At 44.1% G+C, this 17189-nt stretch overlaps 1 protein-coding gene across 2 annotated transcripts in view; it reads right to left on the bottom strand.

Annotated features, from left to right (window-relative positions):
* LOC122929502 (ficolin-1-like) overlaps positions 1 to 17189 on the bottom strand; it is a 90669-nt gene that overhangs the window by 14050 nt on the left and 59430 nt on the right. The window contains exons 1-6 of one of the 2 annotated variants that reach the window (XM_044283104.1): positions 4749 to 4857; positions 4270 to 4383; positions 3907 to 3960; positions 2028 to 2066; positions 721 to 848; positions 329 to 458 (exon numbers count right to left, since the gene is read on the bottom strand). In XM_044283104.1, coding sequence (XP_044139039.1) covers positions 329 to 458; positions 721 to 848; positions 2028 to 2066; positions 3907 to 3960; positions 4270 to 4383; positions 4749 to 4818 — 535 coding nt within the window. In that variant the 5' untranslated portion in view covers positions 4819 to 4857. Of the gene's footprint in view, positions 1 to 328; positions 459 to 720; positions 849 to 2027; positions 2067 to 3906; positions 3961 to 4269; positions 4384 to 4748; positions 4858 to 17189 lie in introns of those variants that run through there. The other variant, XM_044283105.1, reaches the window with a different exon arrangement.

Here is a 17189-nt window from a genome sequence, read left to right as displayed (position 1 = left end):
GGCCAACAGCTATCTTATGTTTATGGCCTACTTTAGTCCTACATAGTCATTAGGTATGGCAAAGAGAGAGATGGTGGAGGATCTGCAGAATAGTGTGGCTCTCATGTAAGTTCAACTCTAAAAACTCTAACCTAATCTACTTCCCATAGTTTCATAAATCAGGGAAGATGATGAGCAGTGTCCTCAAATAATGGAGCTCCAGGTCAGCAAGTCTATAACAAGCCAGCATCAGCCACTTATAGACCCTTCAACCTTTGATACACAGTAAAGGGTCCAGCTACGAGCAGGAAAAAATCTATAAGGAGATGATTTACGGGTTCCTCATTACCTGTTGAAGTTATATGATGAATATTGTCATTCCCCAGCCAAAATTCACTTAGCCGACTTCCAAAGCCATTCTTATAAGCATCCCAAGTGCGGAAGAAGTCTACTGACCCATCCCAACGTCTCTGTATGACCTAAAGGCAAGAGACGACCAGATAATCGGGACATGCCGATTCATTGCAGTTCATTTAAAGAAAGGAATAGTTCTGGTCTAAACAATAGAATCTACTAGAAGGCTTCCATTATTATAGAAACTATACAAAAGTTAAATATGAAGTTTCAGCCCCTCTAAGCTAAGGCTTAATCCCATAGGAAATGATATGGTCATAATGGATCCATATTTCCCTAATAAATAATCTCCTTGTGACGTCCCGTTCACGTATTGTATATACTTACAATCCATCCTCCGTCATCTGTGTCCATATCACACAGGACCTTCAGGGGCTGGCTGCCATCTGGGTATATGGTGTACCAGTCACTGAGGACTGCCCCCTGATGTCGTATTTCTTTGCAGTTCCTGGCAGCTAGGAGACATATAGAAAAATTATTTTAGTCAATTTTTAGTTAATAGAAGGATAGGATTCTCCATTTAGGATTGTCACCTATCATGAGGAGCAGAACGCAGCTATAAAGAGCATCTTTCATTTCAGAAGACCCTACATTTCTGAGCACAGACAGACTATTGAGTTACATAGTAACATCGTTTATAAGGTCGAAAAAAGACATCTGTCCATCCAGTTCGGCCTGTAATCCTGCAAGTTGATCCTGAGGAAGGCAAAATACCCCTGTGAGGTAGAAGCCAATTTTCTTCACTTTAGGAAAAAAAAATTCCTTCCCGTCTCCAATCAGGCATCAGAATAACTCCCTGGATCAACAACCCATCTCATAACCAACAACCAATCTCAATAGAAACTGTGTAATACTTGATCTCCCCTGTGGTACTGTTGTAGGGGAACTAAACACTTGCTCCCAGGTCCCCTCACAAATTACAACTGATCACATTGGGTCCTGGCAGCAGAAGACCTTGTGGTCAACTTATTGTCAGGGAACCCTTGGTGGAGCAGAGGTTCAGTTCTCACCGAGGATCTATTTACATGGGCAGATAATCAGCCATAACGAATGTAGATACTATATAGTAACAGTCCCTTTACATGGGCTAAGAATCCGCTCATTAGTGATTATCTGGTGGTGAAAAGGTTCTGCCGATTACCCAATGAATGAGTGAAATGCTCGTTCTTCGGGTAACTGGATCATTTGTGCAGGCATCTAAATCGTTGTTTGCCGGCAGCAAATTCTGTTGTCTAAATACTGTGGAGGAGATCGCTGCATGTAAATGCAGCAATCTCCTCCACTGATGAGCAGGTGATTGCCGGAAAGGAAGGTTTTCTTCCTGACAATTGCCTACTGAATTGATCCGTCTAATGGGACCATAAGTCGCTCATATTTTTCAATTTGTATTTGAGGATGGTCGTAGTTCCTCATATGGTTTGCGTATCTGTCAGCAGCACTTCTGCTTTAACTGATGGGATATGCTGGTGACTAGCCATAATTTCTATGTTCACATAAAAGATGTGATTAACAATAAATGAGCGTTGTCTCGTTTGTTGATGATTGATGGACGTGCTTACACAGGGCCATGATAGGGAACGATCACTTGGACGACCATTGCCCCGTGTAATGGGGTCTTCAGACACCTAACTTACCATACACTGGCTCAGTCGCCCCACTTTCTCCTTTCTCTCCTATAAGGAAAAGATATATATAAATGTAAAGGAGTATTATTAGAGCAGTTGTCCTTCCATATCCCCCCTCAGCGCTCAGGTAGATGGTAGAACGTACAATCCGACTTCACCAAAAATGCCCATGGTTTGAAAGATCTGAAAATGCAGGCTGGAAAGAAAGATTATACATCCTGATATTTTTTGGTCTGCTATGACAGTGCCCATGGAATCTCTACTAGTGATGAGCGGCATAGGCAATATTCAAATTCATGATATTTTGTGAATTTTTAGCTGAATATTCACCATAAATTCACAAATTCAAAAATTTGCAATTGCAAAAATCAGCAATGTAATATGCATGTATTTTGCACGCACAATTTCATTACTTATAAAAAAAACAATCACGCATAAGCTATGTGCCAATGGCTGGGTATGTGCAAGCCGACAATCTATCCATGAGACAGATACTGTCAGCATACCTTACAATGGCAGCCTTGTGTACAATGAGACATTCCAGACTCATCTGACTGAGAACCAGTAAGCCTCAAAGTCGCTTGATTTGAATTGGATAGCTTGGGGGACCTGCGAACCTAGATCATTATCATTAGGGTGACAACAATTGTAAATTTGTGTGTTATAGGGAATGATTTATTTTAAAAATAAAATAGCATCTATAAAATGATATTGTTAATGATAGGTAAAATAATTATAAAATAAAAAGGTATGGATGATAAATAGCATAATAAGGATAAAGAGAAGCTATATACAATAAATAAAAAAAGATTAGAGGTTTATCTAGTGCTGAAAAAATCTAGAATATTTGTAATTATGAATATATAGCACTATATTCTACACTTTTGCGAATTCTTGAAGTGCTGATATTTGCAATGAAAATTCACGATTAAAATATTTGCGCTCAACACTAATCTCCACCAACTATATGAGAACTTGGGCTCATTATTGTATCAGAGCCTGGGTTCAGCAAGGGATCTTCTGACCCTCTGGTTGTGGGGCCAGGCCAACCATGTCAAAGTGGACAGACAACATATTTAGAATCCATAAAACATGATCAGTTCTGACTGACTGGAGTTCTGACTCCAATATTCCACACTGTAGGGCACCAGGAAGCTGAGATATGTGGAGCTGTTTGGTGGAGTTCTTATAGTGCAGAGCTGTATAAAGGCCTTTCTACACAGGACAATAATCATGTGAACGAACCTGAACCTTCATTCCCGATCGTTGGCTATCATGTGAACATCCCTCTGCTATCAGCTGAGAAATGAGCATCTTACATCTTCTATGAGGGCACAAAAATTGTCACAGCACCAAACAGCTAGCAATATCTCAGCTTCCTGGAACCTTCTCAAAAAGGTGACATGTATATTGGAATGCAACGGCCGATGGTAAAGATGGCCAGAGACATTAGATAAATGTCAGTCAATACTTGCTGATTTCGTCATCCATGTAACATGTATGGTTCTCAATTCTCCCACGCCAGCAGATGTTATGGGAGATGAGGATCAAGCAGATGAAATCAATCTTTTGTTCTCAAGGAGATAAGCCATCACCAGATCTGTCTGGCAGCAACTTACCCCCTCTCCCCATTCACTACACATGCAGAACTGGCCAAGCTGAGCGGGAATGTTTATGAGGGGAACATGGAGATATGTTTTCTGACAGCTATCTCATAGGTATGGCCAGTCTTAGGCAAAGTCTCAGGAGCCATGGCTAAGTAAGTCCTTAAAAGTGGAAGGCACCAGAAAGATGGCATCCTTGCCATGCTTCCAGTTAACGAAAGAATACAGATTTATCTGAATTTCACATTGTAATATATTATTATGTGTAAAAGTTCTTTACTAACCTTTTTCTCCTGGAGGTCCAACTTTTCCTGGTCCCCCCACAGATCCTGTTTGCCCTGGAAAAAATAGCAATACAATAGACTTACATGCAGCGTGGTACATAGACAATAGGAACCCCATAGCAAAGGTAAATAGTAGGCTGCTTGACACCACCACATCCCTGTGCCAGATCTCACCATCCATCACAATGGGGTCAAAACCAAGCTGGAGCCCCATAGCAGCCGCATGGACTACCTCTATGGTATGTGTGTCCACTTATTGTACATTCATAGATTTATGAGAGTAGAGGGACACTTTATAAGATGAAACACATGGCGATATACAAGAGTTCCATAAACATCAATAGTTATTATCTTTGTACTGACCTTTTTCTCCCGGTGCCCCAACATCTCCTTTTTGACCTGGAAGGCCAGGATGACCAGGGCAGCCTCGAAGAATCGACAATTTGTCAGTGTCCCCAATACCTAAAACTTTCACTTCTGTCAATAAAAAAAATACACACATATAACGGACAGCTAAAATATTACAAGCATGTAATAGACACACAAATGGAAATTAAATGAAGACCAAAGGAACAAATACGAGATACATTCATACACAGTATAAGTTCATTTACTGACATTGTGCTGGTTTCTGCCTCATATTAATATATGACGTGTGGTTAAGGCTGTGTTCACACAATGCATTGCTTTTCTCCTTTTTTCATATTATTTTTTAAATATTGTCGTAAAATGTCTGTGGTATCATAAATCTGTGCTACTGTTGTCCTAATTTTCACAGAATCATATTATAACTTGTGAACACAGCCTAAAGAGTAATAATCAAGTATTCATGAAGTACTCACCCGGACATGACTGATCACTGCTACAAAGCCCGGACACCATTCCCAGCAGGAGTAGTACTGGCACACACATGACGGCCTCAAGAAGTTTACACTGGTCTTCCAGAAGCAACAAGTACTTTCAAGATAAAGTTATAGCCAAGACCCTTCCCTTTTATATATGTCATGTGCCGAGCTTAACCCCCCCTTCCCCCCCCCCACCCCCCGCTTGTCCTAAGGGAGCTGTACTTTCCCAACTATGTCCAGGGCCGGACTGGGGGTAAAAACCAGCCCTGGAAAAAGTTGCATACCAGCCCCGCAGCATTGCGTCATTATTTACTTATTTATAAAAGGGAAAGCGTTCATTTTAAAACATGTGTCTAAACACGAATATGAACTTTGCCCCATGATAGCTCTTTTGTAGAACCCCCATTGTTCTTATTATCACAGTAGACCAGCTTTTCACAACCAGGATGCCTCTAGCTGTTGCAAAACTACAGCTCTCAGCATGCCCAGACAGCGTTTGGCTGTCAGGGCATGCTGGGAGATGTAGTTTTGCAACAGCTGGAGGCATCCTGGTAAGGAAACACTACAGTAGACCATTATCCATGGGTCAGAACTAAGAATAATCAAAGAACTTTAAAGAATGTAAGACACCGTTTCAAACTCTTACTTTATTTTAGTTACTCAACACACACAAACCCAGTAGATGATGAATAGTGCAAAAAAAAAACTTAAGAGGAAAAAAAAGTGCAAATAAACCTTTTGAGGTAAAAAGTGCAAAATGTTAAACTAAACAATAATTATATAGTTTAACAGTTCAAAAAACATTTTTGACCCAAAAAAAAGTGCAAATATGTTGCTGTTAATTCTTTAAAAGTACAAAATGTGCAAAAAACTTTCTATAGAAGTCATAATAACGTCCCCATTTCAGAAAAGAACAAAACTTTTTTAAGATGCACCAGTATCATGGTAAGCAACCCAACACTTTTCAGAAAGAAACATAGAAACATTACTCAAAAAACCAATCACGCTCCTATCACTTTCAGCCTCAGACAGCCTCTACCTGCTGGAATCGCTCAGATCTCCGCATGTACTGGCTGCCTGGGCATGATATAAAGTGTTAGTGCTTAGAGCAATCACTCCTATCATGCCCAGGCTGGCAGCCAGTACATGCGGAAATCTAAGTGATCCCAGCATGTAGAGGGTTTTTACAAAATCTCTCAGTAAATAGGCATTTAGTATCAGCCCTGTGTGCGCTGGAATCACTCAAATTCCAGCATTTAGAGATCAGTATCTGGAAACTCTGTCATTAAAAACTGGCATTGGTACATCCCTATTAAGGCCTCTTTCACACTTGCGTTGTCCGGATCCGGCGTGTACTCCACTTGCCGGAATTACACGCCGGATCCGGAAAAACGCAAGTGAACTGAAAGCATTTGAAGACGGATGCGTCTTCAAAATGCTTTCAGTGTTACTATGGCAGCCAGGATGCTATTAAAGTCCTGGTTGCCATAGTAGGAGCGGGGGAGCGGTATACTTACAGTCCGTGCGGCTCCCGGGGCGCTCCAGAATGACGTCAGAGCGCCCCATGCGCATGGATGCCTGACGTCACTCTGGAGCGCCCCGGGAGCCGCACGGACGGTAAGTATACTGCTCCCCCGCTCCCCACTACACTACAGATATGAGTTGCGCTGAAGTGACACTATGCGCTGGCAGCTGGGCCTTAAACACACAAACACGTGTGTGCAACTGACTGCTAGTTATTCAGTCAAAATTGTTGTTTTTCTTTAAATGTAATCGAATGTGACACCAGATATGAGTTGCGCTGGTGACACTATGCACTTGCAGGGCTGTGAGCCTGACACACACGCAGGCAGGCAACTGCAATTTGATTACACAGGGGGGGAAAAAAAAAAGCAGACTGATGTTCTAGCCCTAAAAAGGGCTTTTTGGGGTGTTGTCCTTACAGCTGAGATCAGAAGAGTCTTTCAGGACTGTAGTGGACACTGAATACACTTGCCTAGCTATAGATTTCCCTATTAAATCAGCAGCAGCTACACTGTCCCTCCTCTCACTGAGAATGCAGCTTCCGAACGAATCTAAAATTATGCTGTCCTGGAGGTGGGAGGGTCTGGGAGGGAGGGTCTGCTGCTGATTGGCTGGAATGTGTCGCTGACTGTGAGGTACAGGGTCAAAGTTTGCTCAATGATGATGTATAGGGGGCGGACCGAACATCACATATGTTCGTCTGCCGCAGAGAATGCGAACAAGCTATGTTCGCCGGGAACTGTTCGCCGGCGAATAGTTCGGGACATCTCTAATCGCCACCAACTCTTCCTTCAAAAAGGCCTGTTGCTAAGAAGGAGCCTGGATCCAGTGTCCTGTGATAGGGTGTACCAGATCCTCATACCACGTCAAGATGCCAGTCTGGTGTTAGAGATGTATCATAACCAGTCCGGACACTTCGGCGTGCAGAAAACTGAGGCCACCATTCGCAGGAGGTTCTATTGGATTGGGATGAGAGAAGACATTGAGAAATGGTGCCGTGAATGTACTGCCTGTGCCGTCGGGAGAAGTGAACGCCATGACCAGAGAGCGCCTCTCCATCCTATTGTGAGTAAAACTCCCCTGGAGCTTGTTGCCATTGATCATGTGAAGTTGGAGCCCAGTTGCTCAGGTTATACTTATGCCATGACCATTATTGATCACTTCACTAAGTTTGTTGTAGCAGTGCCTGTGAAGGACCTGACAGCCAAGACTGCGGCGGAAGCATTCTGGAAGCATTTCCTCCTGCCCTATGGCTGCCCAGAGAAAATCCTCACCGACCAGGGGTCTGTGTTTAAATCACAGTTGTTCCAGGAGATGTGCCTGCTACATAATTGCCAGAAGGTCCGGACCACAGTCTATCATCCGCAAGGCAATGGACTCTGTGAAAAAATGAATCAAACTCTCATCGAAACTGTTGAGAGCAGTGCCCCCTGAGACAAAGGGTAATTGGCCTACTCTGCTGCCACAGCTTATGTATACGTATAACAATACAATTCACTGTTCCACCGGGTACACGCCCTTCTATTTGATGTTCGGCCGTCAGGGGAGGCTGCCTGCCGACCACTCCCTGGATGTACAAGTGCCTGATGTCATCAACCCACTACCAAAAACTGATTGGGTGGTGGAGCATCAAAGACGTCTCCTTAATGCCAAGGAGATTGTTCAGGAGCGCATGGAAAGTGCCTAAGAGCAACAGCAGAGAGACTATGACCTGGCTGCTCATGCAGAACCTCTAGCTATAAAAGACATGGTGTGGCTGAAGAATAACCACCGAACCAGCAAGCTGGACAGTAAGTGGGAGAGGACTCCTTACATCATAACCGATATTCCTAATGTTGAGGCCCCCATTTACCAAATTTCCAGGGAAGGTAAAGGCTCCCAGACTGTACACAGGAACCGTTTAAAGCCTTGCATAGAAGGAGAGACTGCAGCAGGGGACGTTGAGCCAAAGTCCCCTGAGCCAGAGTTGTCAGCCCAACCTGTTGATCCTATGCAGGCTGTTGAAAACCTGTTACATGACAAGTAGCCACTTCATTGGTTCCTCACACCCTGATTGAACTTGGTGGTACCGGCTCTAGTTCCTGCTAGCCCTCAACCCCAGGAAGACCTGTCCCAGGGTGTACTTGAAAGGGCTCCAGAGCCTGTGTATTCCTCTGGCCCCCCTGAACCAAGGCAGGAAGAGCCTCTGCCAGTAAGAAGGTCCATGCGGCCTACTAAGGGGCACCCACCTGTGAGATTTGGAGACTACATTGTGGACCAGAGTAGCTCCTCCCGGGAAGCCCCTGTTTAACTGTCTACAAGACCCGGGTACGGACTCATTTTGTTCTTTTGAGCCTCCAGGAACTTATGGTATTGTTACAATTTTATTATTATGGACTATCCTGGTTATTCCTGATACGCTGTACCAGGTCAGCGCCCCTGTTCCCTGTACTATCCTGCATGAAGTGAACGACGCCCCTTTTCACTGCACTTGTTCCTTTGCCAGCGGAGCTGCCTGATATATTTATACTGCAAAAGTAGTGATTATTGTATATGCCTGCTTTGCATTTTTTTTTTGTCTTTCAGGTTGCAGTTTTCAGCTGGGCGGGCCCCCTGTGTTGCACCGAGGATGGGCAACCTCAAAGCAGCGGGGTATGTAGTGTCCCACTAGGTAAATGTGGGCACTACACAAAGGTCAATTGGGCCACGTTGTTCCCCACCTTTTGTGGAACAGGGTCATTGTATTTTATACGGTATTTTGTATTGCATTATAGTGTGTATTTTCCTGTTATCTCCTGTACTAGGCCTGTTAGGGGTAGTTCCTCCTCCTAGACAGTAGAGGGAGCTAGGGAACCTCTAGTTTATATAGTTAGGTCCAGACAGGAAAGAGTCAGTACAGTTTAGTCCAGGAGGCTAGTTAGTGCAGTCTAGCCTGCCTGAGGTTCCTGAGCAAAGAAGCTCAGAAGTTGCATCCAGGGGAAGAGTTTGCCTCCTGAAGTTCCCTTAAAAGTACAGCGCAGAGCCAAGTTTATTTCAAGGCAAACAGAGAGCTGAAAGGCAGAAGGATATTCTACAGCAAGGAGACATATACCAGAGGAAGGTTTCCCTACCCAAGGATAAAGCCAGCAATAGGGCATACGGGCCTTGGAGAAAGCCAGACAGGAACTGGGGAAAATACAGCCTGATCTGTAAGTGTTATTCCCTCTGAGTATCTTGCAAGGACTTTGCCTGCTGTTTATATAAAGCCTGCCTGTTACAACCTTTTACATGTGGAACTAACTAAAGACTGTAAATAGTTGAACTGTTTAGTAAAACACACAAGTTGGTTCACTGCAATTTGTGTTCCTCAATTATTCCTACAACGAATCGGTGTGCCACCGTTACCGGCACTGGCGTCACAAACTTTAAGGGATCTTGCCATAAGGCACACTAAACCTGCAACACCCGGGGCACCTCACCTACCACCCGGCCTGGTCCCTATATACAGAGAGTGCCCCAGAGGATCCATGTGTCAGCCTCTCCATCACTGCTGTATGCCTGCCCAGGGTATATAAAAACTGTTAGTACCAAAAACACCCTCGGTTAGTAACTACCCCTGTGACCTCACATTCGCTCACCCTGCAGGGCTGCGTACTGCAATTGTTTTCCAGAAAGGCTGATAGGAGCTGAGGAACGGAGTGCTGCCGATCCTGCAGGACCTCATGTTTGCTGGAGAGACTTGGTGTTCGGTTAAAAATCATCGGATGAAGAACAGACCCGGGTCGGTAAGAGCGTGCACGCACCACATTGCAGATTTGCGCCTAAGAGAGAACAGTCCTATAGTTAGCTAGATAAGGTCTCTGTTTGTATCAGGCTAAAAAGTGTTTGCCACGTTTACTACAAGGACTCCATTGCTTAAAGAGACATTGCGCAATTAAGAGCTTCCATATTGCCTACGAACTCAGACCAATTCAGTGCTTTACTCAGGAACAATACTCAGAACAATACTCAGATACGGGTTCCTGGACTAGCTATAGGAGGGCGAATATTATAGAGTTGATAAGATTGTAAGCTGCTGTGCTGCACCGTAGATAAGCCCGTACTAAGCACCAAACAATCGTTCGCATTCGCTTCAGGGTAATAACAGGTACGGTGGGGCAGTTTTAGTTGTGCCCGCCAGTAGGCAAATTACAAAAAATGTCTTCAGTTATCCACCAGGGTGCGTCTTGCTGTGCAGCACAGGGGTCTCAGCCGCGGGCTGGGTGTATGTAAATGTATTACCTTGTCCCCTCATATTTGGGATTGTGTTCATCGCTGTGTTTTCAGTAAAAGTTCTGTTTTGCAAATGCTGGTGTCAGAGTTGCTTTCCTCGTTCGTGACTTCGCTGTATTCTCGGGAGCCCGTCCCGGTACACGGCTTACACTTACACAATCAGAAGCTAATGCTACGCCCGATGCATCTCCTAGATCTGTTGACAGGGCCCACAGACTCCCTAAACCCAAATCAATCCTAGACAACAAGCCTAGAGATGTGCTGGCCTGAAAACACTTGTATCTCATAAAAGAAAAAGTAATGGCTTTGACTAGAAAGAATCCCTCCCTACCAGAACCTTCTAAGCAAATTGATTTATTCACTGACCTCTCACAAACTACCATATGTCAGAGGAGGAAAGTGCATTCCATTACAGCTCTCCTGCGAGAAAACAAAATACCTTAGAAATGGGAAATTCCCTCCACATTAATCTTTCAAGAGATGGAAGCTCACATGTTCTTCATGGGATTTGTGGAATTTGGGTTCAAGCTGTTAAAGCAATGTGAAATTGATATCTCTGGAGCGGAGGCTCTTGAAAAGTAAAATACAACTTTCACAGAATAAGAAGAGTGGCTGACAAGCTCCATGAAGACCTGACTATACTTAAACAGTACGAGGTGTATATCAGGCACACTGTGAGACAGTAGCCGGGTGCAAGAGTGCACTGCGACCTCATGCACCTGGTCTTACATGATCATGTCATAGTGCGAGACCCAGCACAGGAGATTGCCTGCACCAGGACACGACAACACCGGCCACATATCTCAGATGGCTGCGGGGGGGGAGGCGGAATGGTAGGGAAAGAAGCGATTGTTTTTTTTACACTAAAGGTTACTACTACTGGGGGCACCAAGAGGGGGAAGCATTATATATAACTGCTACTGAGGGGGTCATCATCTCCTGGGGGCAGCATGATATATAATTGACACTTAAGAGATGTAAGCTCACATGTTCTTCATTTAAAGCAATGTGAAATTGATATCTCTGGAGCGGAGGCTCTTGAAAAGTAAAATACAACTTTCACAGAATCAGAAGAGTGGCTGACAAGCTCCATGAAGCCCTGATTATACTTAAAAAGTACATCAGGCACACTGTCTGTTCCCCTGCACACAGGGCCGGGACGACGGGTAGGTGAGGGTAAGTGCACACTTAGGGTGCCACTTCCCTACCTATAATAAGGAGTGCAATCATGGCCACACTTGTGGTTGTGATTGCGCCCTCCATTAGGGCTTCTTGCAGTCGCTAAACCCACATAGGCCACAGCCATAGCCTATGAGACAGTAGCCGGGTGCAAGAGTGCACTGCGACCTCATGCACCTGGTCTTACATGATCATGTCATCGTGCGAGACCCAGCACAGGACATTGTCTGCACCAGAACATGACAACACCAGACACATATTGGTCGCAGAGACCATGCACTCTTTATTTAGCTCTTTGACTGTTGTTGGTTTATTTTTTACTTAATAAGAACACTTTATTCTGAATCCTCAGCAGCAGGAATTTACGCCAATAGTATGTTTTCCAAATCTCTGTCTGTAATAAATCGCACCAGACAGAGCTGTGTCCTTTGCCTTCTATTCTTTGTACTGACCTTAGAACCCCTTGATGAAGCTAACCTTTGTGGACATTATTTATTATTGCATTGTACAAATTTTGAGCCAAAAATCTTTTTGGGAATTGGTCTATATTAAAAATGTAGATCCACTTTCTCTGTACAGCCTTGAGATTCTCTAGTAGCAGGCTCTGTATTTTTACTGTGTTCCATCAGGCAGCTCAGCTGACGGCTCCTGATGTTTAATCTTTGACCTTGTACTATATATACTATTATATATTCTATTATATATAACACTCATTATAGGTCATTTCATATCTTATAATGTGGCTTAATTAAGTGTTTATGAGCTATTTTAGAGAAAAGGGTTATTAGATGTGCAGCACAAAGTACGATTCTCACAGCTTGGTAAAAGTCAACCCTTTATGACAAAGCTGCTGAATATTTTTAATAAAGAGCAAAGCCCTCGCTGACTGAACATAAATCCTGATATACTGGTTGGATTTATGTTCAGTCAGCGCGCGCTCTGCTCTTTTAACTATTAGTTTTGTTCTTGCAACAGTAATAGTACCGGCAGTTAACCCTCACGATCCCAGCAGCGACGGAACTTACACTTTGTAACTTAGTGAAGTTTTTATAGCGGCAGCGCTGGTATCCATTTACTATTTTAGCCTTTTACTAAGACCCACTGAAAAAAAATTAAGTCCAAAATGACTAAAATGTAATTATAAAAAAAATTGCCCCCAAAGGTGTATATATCCTTTAATGACTCAAAAACCCAAATATTAGGTATGAACATGCCAAATATTATTAAAGGTATGCCTTTAATGTATTCCACATATAGGTGTAAATGTGTCTTATCCTTTCAAATATATGGTTGATAACTGAAAACCTCTTATTTCCCAATTGCAGGAAAACTTAAATTATCTGGCTATGTTCAAAATCTTCTGGTGGGGTAGGATAATACTTTATAAAATGTTGATACTACCAAAAATCCTGTGTCACCCACGCACCATCCCTCCATCCACAACTAAATATATCTTTCAGCAACTACATGTACAACTGAACAGATTCATATGGGCCAATAAACGCCCAAGAATCGCATTTGGAGCAATGACCAGACATAAGGACTTCGGTGGTCTAGGTCTAATGGCTTCACCACTGGGCTTTAAGGCTTGATGAGGTTTGGAAGCAGATCTGCCAGAAGTGGATCCACCAGGAAAGAGAAGTATAAATCCTTCGTTTATATTTCTGATTCCATCTTCTGACTTTGGCTGAAAATCCTTCCGGTGGATCTCCTTCAAATCCTTGTCCAAAAGCTTTGTGTGGATCTAGCCTAAATGTCCATCTCATTTCTTACCTACTGTTAAAGATACACTTCAAACTTGGGAAGACTAGACTAGCATATCCTCCAAATACCATGCCACTGCAATCTGGAATTATTGATTAATGAACTTTCCTTGTCTTCTTGGGTAAAGTAGGGATTAAAAACATACAAGATTTATAAAAAGATCTGACATTACAAAACTTTCTACATCTGAGCAATACTTATGGCCTACATAAATCCATCGTTACCAGCAATAACTTTGTGCAGCACAAAATACCACTCCAACAGAACAAAATACTACAGGGCAGGAAATTTCACTGTAGGGTCTATGGCCAGTCTGCCCCTGCATACCATGCAAATCATAATGTAACCCCATACTGTATTTCTATGCTTTTGATATTTTTTTAATGCTATGTAAGATGATAAAGTCACTTCTACACTGTAACATTTCTCAGAAAACCAATGAAAATGTATTGAAACAGAAAATATAGGAATGTCCATAAATGTATTGATTTACATGTATTTTATATAGTATATCAGCATTAGAAATTATATTGTGGGGTCATCCGTGGTTAATTGAAGGTCCAGGCATTGCTTTTGCCATTGGGCCCAGGAGGCCTACACTTTCCCAGTCCTGCCTAGAATCAAATCTATAAGGAGTTATTTACAAGGACTAACTATGGGGAGGGGAATCTGGAAGGACATTTGCTCTGGGTTCTGGGCCACCGCACATTGGTCAGAGTATTTAGATACAGGCCTAGAGCAGAGAACTGAATCATGAAGGAAAGCCTAGCTACACCAATGACCAGGCAGCCAGTATACTCAGCCTACTCCAGTCAAACTGAACCCTTCCTCCACCAGGCCCTTGCAGTCAGGGGCAACCATACATTGTGCTTTGGCATCCATCAAGACACTTATAAGATCAATAGAAGAAATTCTGAACAAATATTTGAAAATCCACAAATTTCTGGGACTGTTCCTCCATCTAAGATACCTAATCTTCATTTCCAGATGCTTGTACGAGTATTTATACCCTCTGACAGAAAACCAGTTGATGCCATCTGCAAAAGATGTGTGCTCTCCTAGGTGGTAGAGTCCATTAAGGTTTGCCTGGTGACAACTGTTATACCACCAGCCGCCTTTATACAGTAAGGAACAGTGACCCTCAGAAATGTTGTCTTCATCTTTCGTACTAAACTTATAGTTGTTAAAATCTCCCATAGAATCTCCTGCAAAATGAGAGAGACATATCAAATATCAGAACGGTTTAAGATTCCCCGATCTTCATCTTCATGTCTATTCTATGGAAAACTTTACTATAAACAACTAGAGATGTACATAGAAGAGGTAGAGCCTAATAGCAAAGCTCCAAATGCACTCCAAATTACAGGTATGGTTTTAAAGGGTACGACCACTTGGGGTGGTTGCACTCCCATTGGAATATGGCTGTTTGCCTAGTGTTGAGCGAACAGTTCGGGTCCGTACCGAAGTTTGCGAGTTCGGGTACCTGGACCCGAACCCGAACTTTGCAGCAAAAGTTCGGGTTCGGTGTTCGGGCATTTAATAAAGCTTGTTGACAGGCTGCAGGGCAGCCAATAAACAAGCTTTTAGGCTTTGGGCACTTAGAAGCCTATAGCGAGTTTTTTGTGTGAGGTACACCTGCACTGCATCCGTGACAGCAAATTTAATATAATTAATCCGTCTGTTAGTTCGGTGGGTGACATATATCCATTTTTGGTGTGAGGTAGACCTGCACTGCATCCATGACAAGGAAATTAATATAGTTAATCCATCTTTTAGATCGTGGGTGACATATATCCATTTTTGGTGTGAGGTAGACCTGCACTGCATCCATTACAGGAACATTATTATAGTTAATCTGTCTGTTAGTTCGGTGGGTGACCTCAAAGAATGAGGAGAGCATCAAATAAGGGACGTGGCCCTGGTCGTGGCGCTGCTGGTGTTGGTGGAGCTCCTGTTGCAGGGAGAGGACGTGGTTGATCTCTGTCAGCTACACGCCCAAATGAAACACCTTCCTCAGGTGCATGTAGGCGACAGAATGTTCACCATTATTTTGTAGGCCCGAATACCAGTTTACTAATGGTGATGCTAGAACAAGTAGAGGCGGTATTAGATTGTGTGTCTGACTGTGCCTCCAGTTCCTTCATGTTGTCTCCCACCCGGTCCCCAGCTGAAAGCGCGGAGTTGGCACCTGCAGCCCATGGGCATCTGTCTTTCACCTCACTCCCTTGCAAATTAGGCAAGCAGTCTGAGCCCCAAGTCATGCAGCTGTCTCTTATGCTTTTGATGACTCTGCTGGCAGGGTTTCCATGGGCCATCCACCTAGCCCTGCCCCAGAAGTTGAAGAAATTGAGTGCACTACTGCTGAACCACTTATGTTTTAGGATGTGGACATGGGAGGACCACCGCAGCACGTCTCTGATGATGTCAAAACACAGGTGCCAACTGCTGCGGCTTTCTCCAGTGTGCAGCTCGGCAATAAGGGCAGGGGTGAGAAGTGGATGGAAGATGATGTGGAGGATGATGAGAACCTAGACCCCACATGGAATCAAGGTCATACTAGTGACGTGTGCAGTTCGGAGAAAGAGGTGGTGGTCACACAGCGTCAGCCGAACAGCAAAAGCATCCCCTAGCCAGTGCGCCTACTACTCCCCACTGCACCCAAGGAATGAGCACACCAAAGCCAGCTCCAATGAGTTCCCTGGCGTGGCAGTTCTTCAGACAATGTGCTGATGACAAGATGCGAGTGGTTTGCACGCTGTGCAATCAGAGCCTGAAGCGAGTCATAAATGTTCTAAACCTGAGCACCACCTGCATGACCAGGCATCTAAATGCAAAGCACGAGCTGCAATAGAGTACACACCTCAAAAGACACAAAAGATCTCAGGTTCCTCCTGCTCCCTCTCCCACTGTAGTCTCAGCCTCTTCCTCCCCCTCTGGAGTGACAGGGGCACCTGTCACCCTGCAAACAGACAATGTGGCAGCAATACCACCACCTCCACCACCGTCACCAAGAATCTCCACACTGTCCCATGGAAGCATTCAGCTGTCCATCCCCCAAACACTGGAGAGAAAGAGGAAGTACCCCCCTACCCACCAGCGATCCCTGGCCCTGAATTCCCAGTCGCCACTGCTCAACGCCATCTGTGGCAAGGTCCACATAACCACCAATACGTGGACCAGTATGCACGGGCAGGGACATTATATCTCCCTAACTGCACACTGGGTAAATGCAGTGGCGGCTGGGCCTGAGGCGGATAGCAGTTTGGCGAATGTCCTTCCACCACGAGGATTGCAGGACGTCTCCTACTACTCTGTTTCCTCTCTACCGCCTGAGAGATTGTGAAACAGCTCTTATTGCAGGAACACTGTTATTTTTATGTTTGGCCACCAGAGGCCGCTGTTTCCCCACACAGCTAAACAGACTGCTCAGATCTAAATATTCATAGGAGGTGGAGCTGTGTGTCCAGAGGAAGGAAGCTGGCATCCATCTTACTTGCAGACTGGAATAGTGTGTGAGGGAAGGAATCCATTAACATCCTAGCGTGGAATCAACGCTTTGGGCGATGATGGAAAAGGATGTGACAGAGGAAGAGGGATCATTTCCACTGTTATCAGGCCAGTCATTCACAAGTGGCTTGGAGGGTGGGTTCCCGCACCAACAGAGGCCAGGTACATAACTGTCTAGCCAGGACTCAATTCTGGAGGACGAGGAGGATGATGATGATGAGGAACCATGTTCAC

This window comes from Bufo gargarizans, chromosome 2 (assembly GCF_014858855.1).
Source record: "Bufo gargarizans isolate SCDJY-AF-19 chromosome 2, ASM1485885v1, whole genome shotgun sequence".
NCBI lineage: Eukaryota > Metazoa > Chordata > Amphibia > Anura > Bufonidae > Bufo > Bufo gargarizans.
The sequence above is the reverse complement of the archived record's forward strand: the minus strand, read 5'-3'. Positions and strand labels throughout refer to the sequence as shown.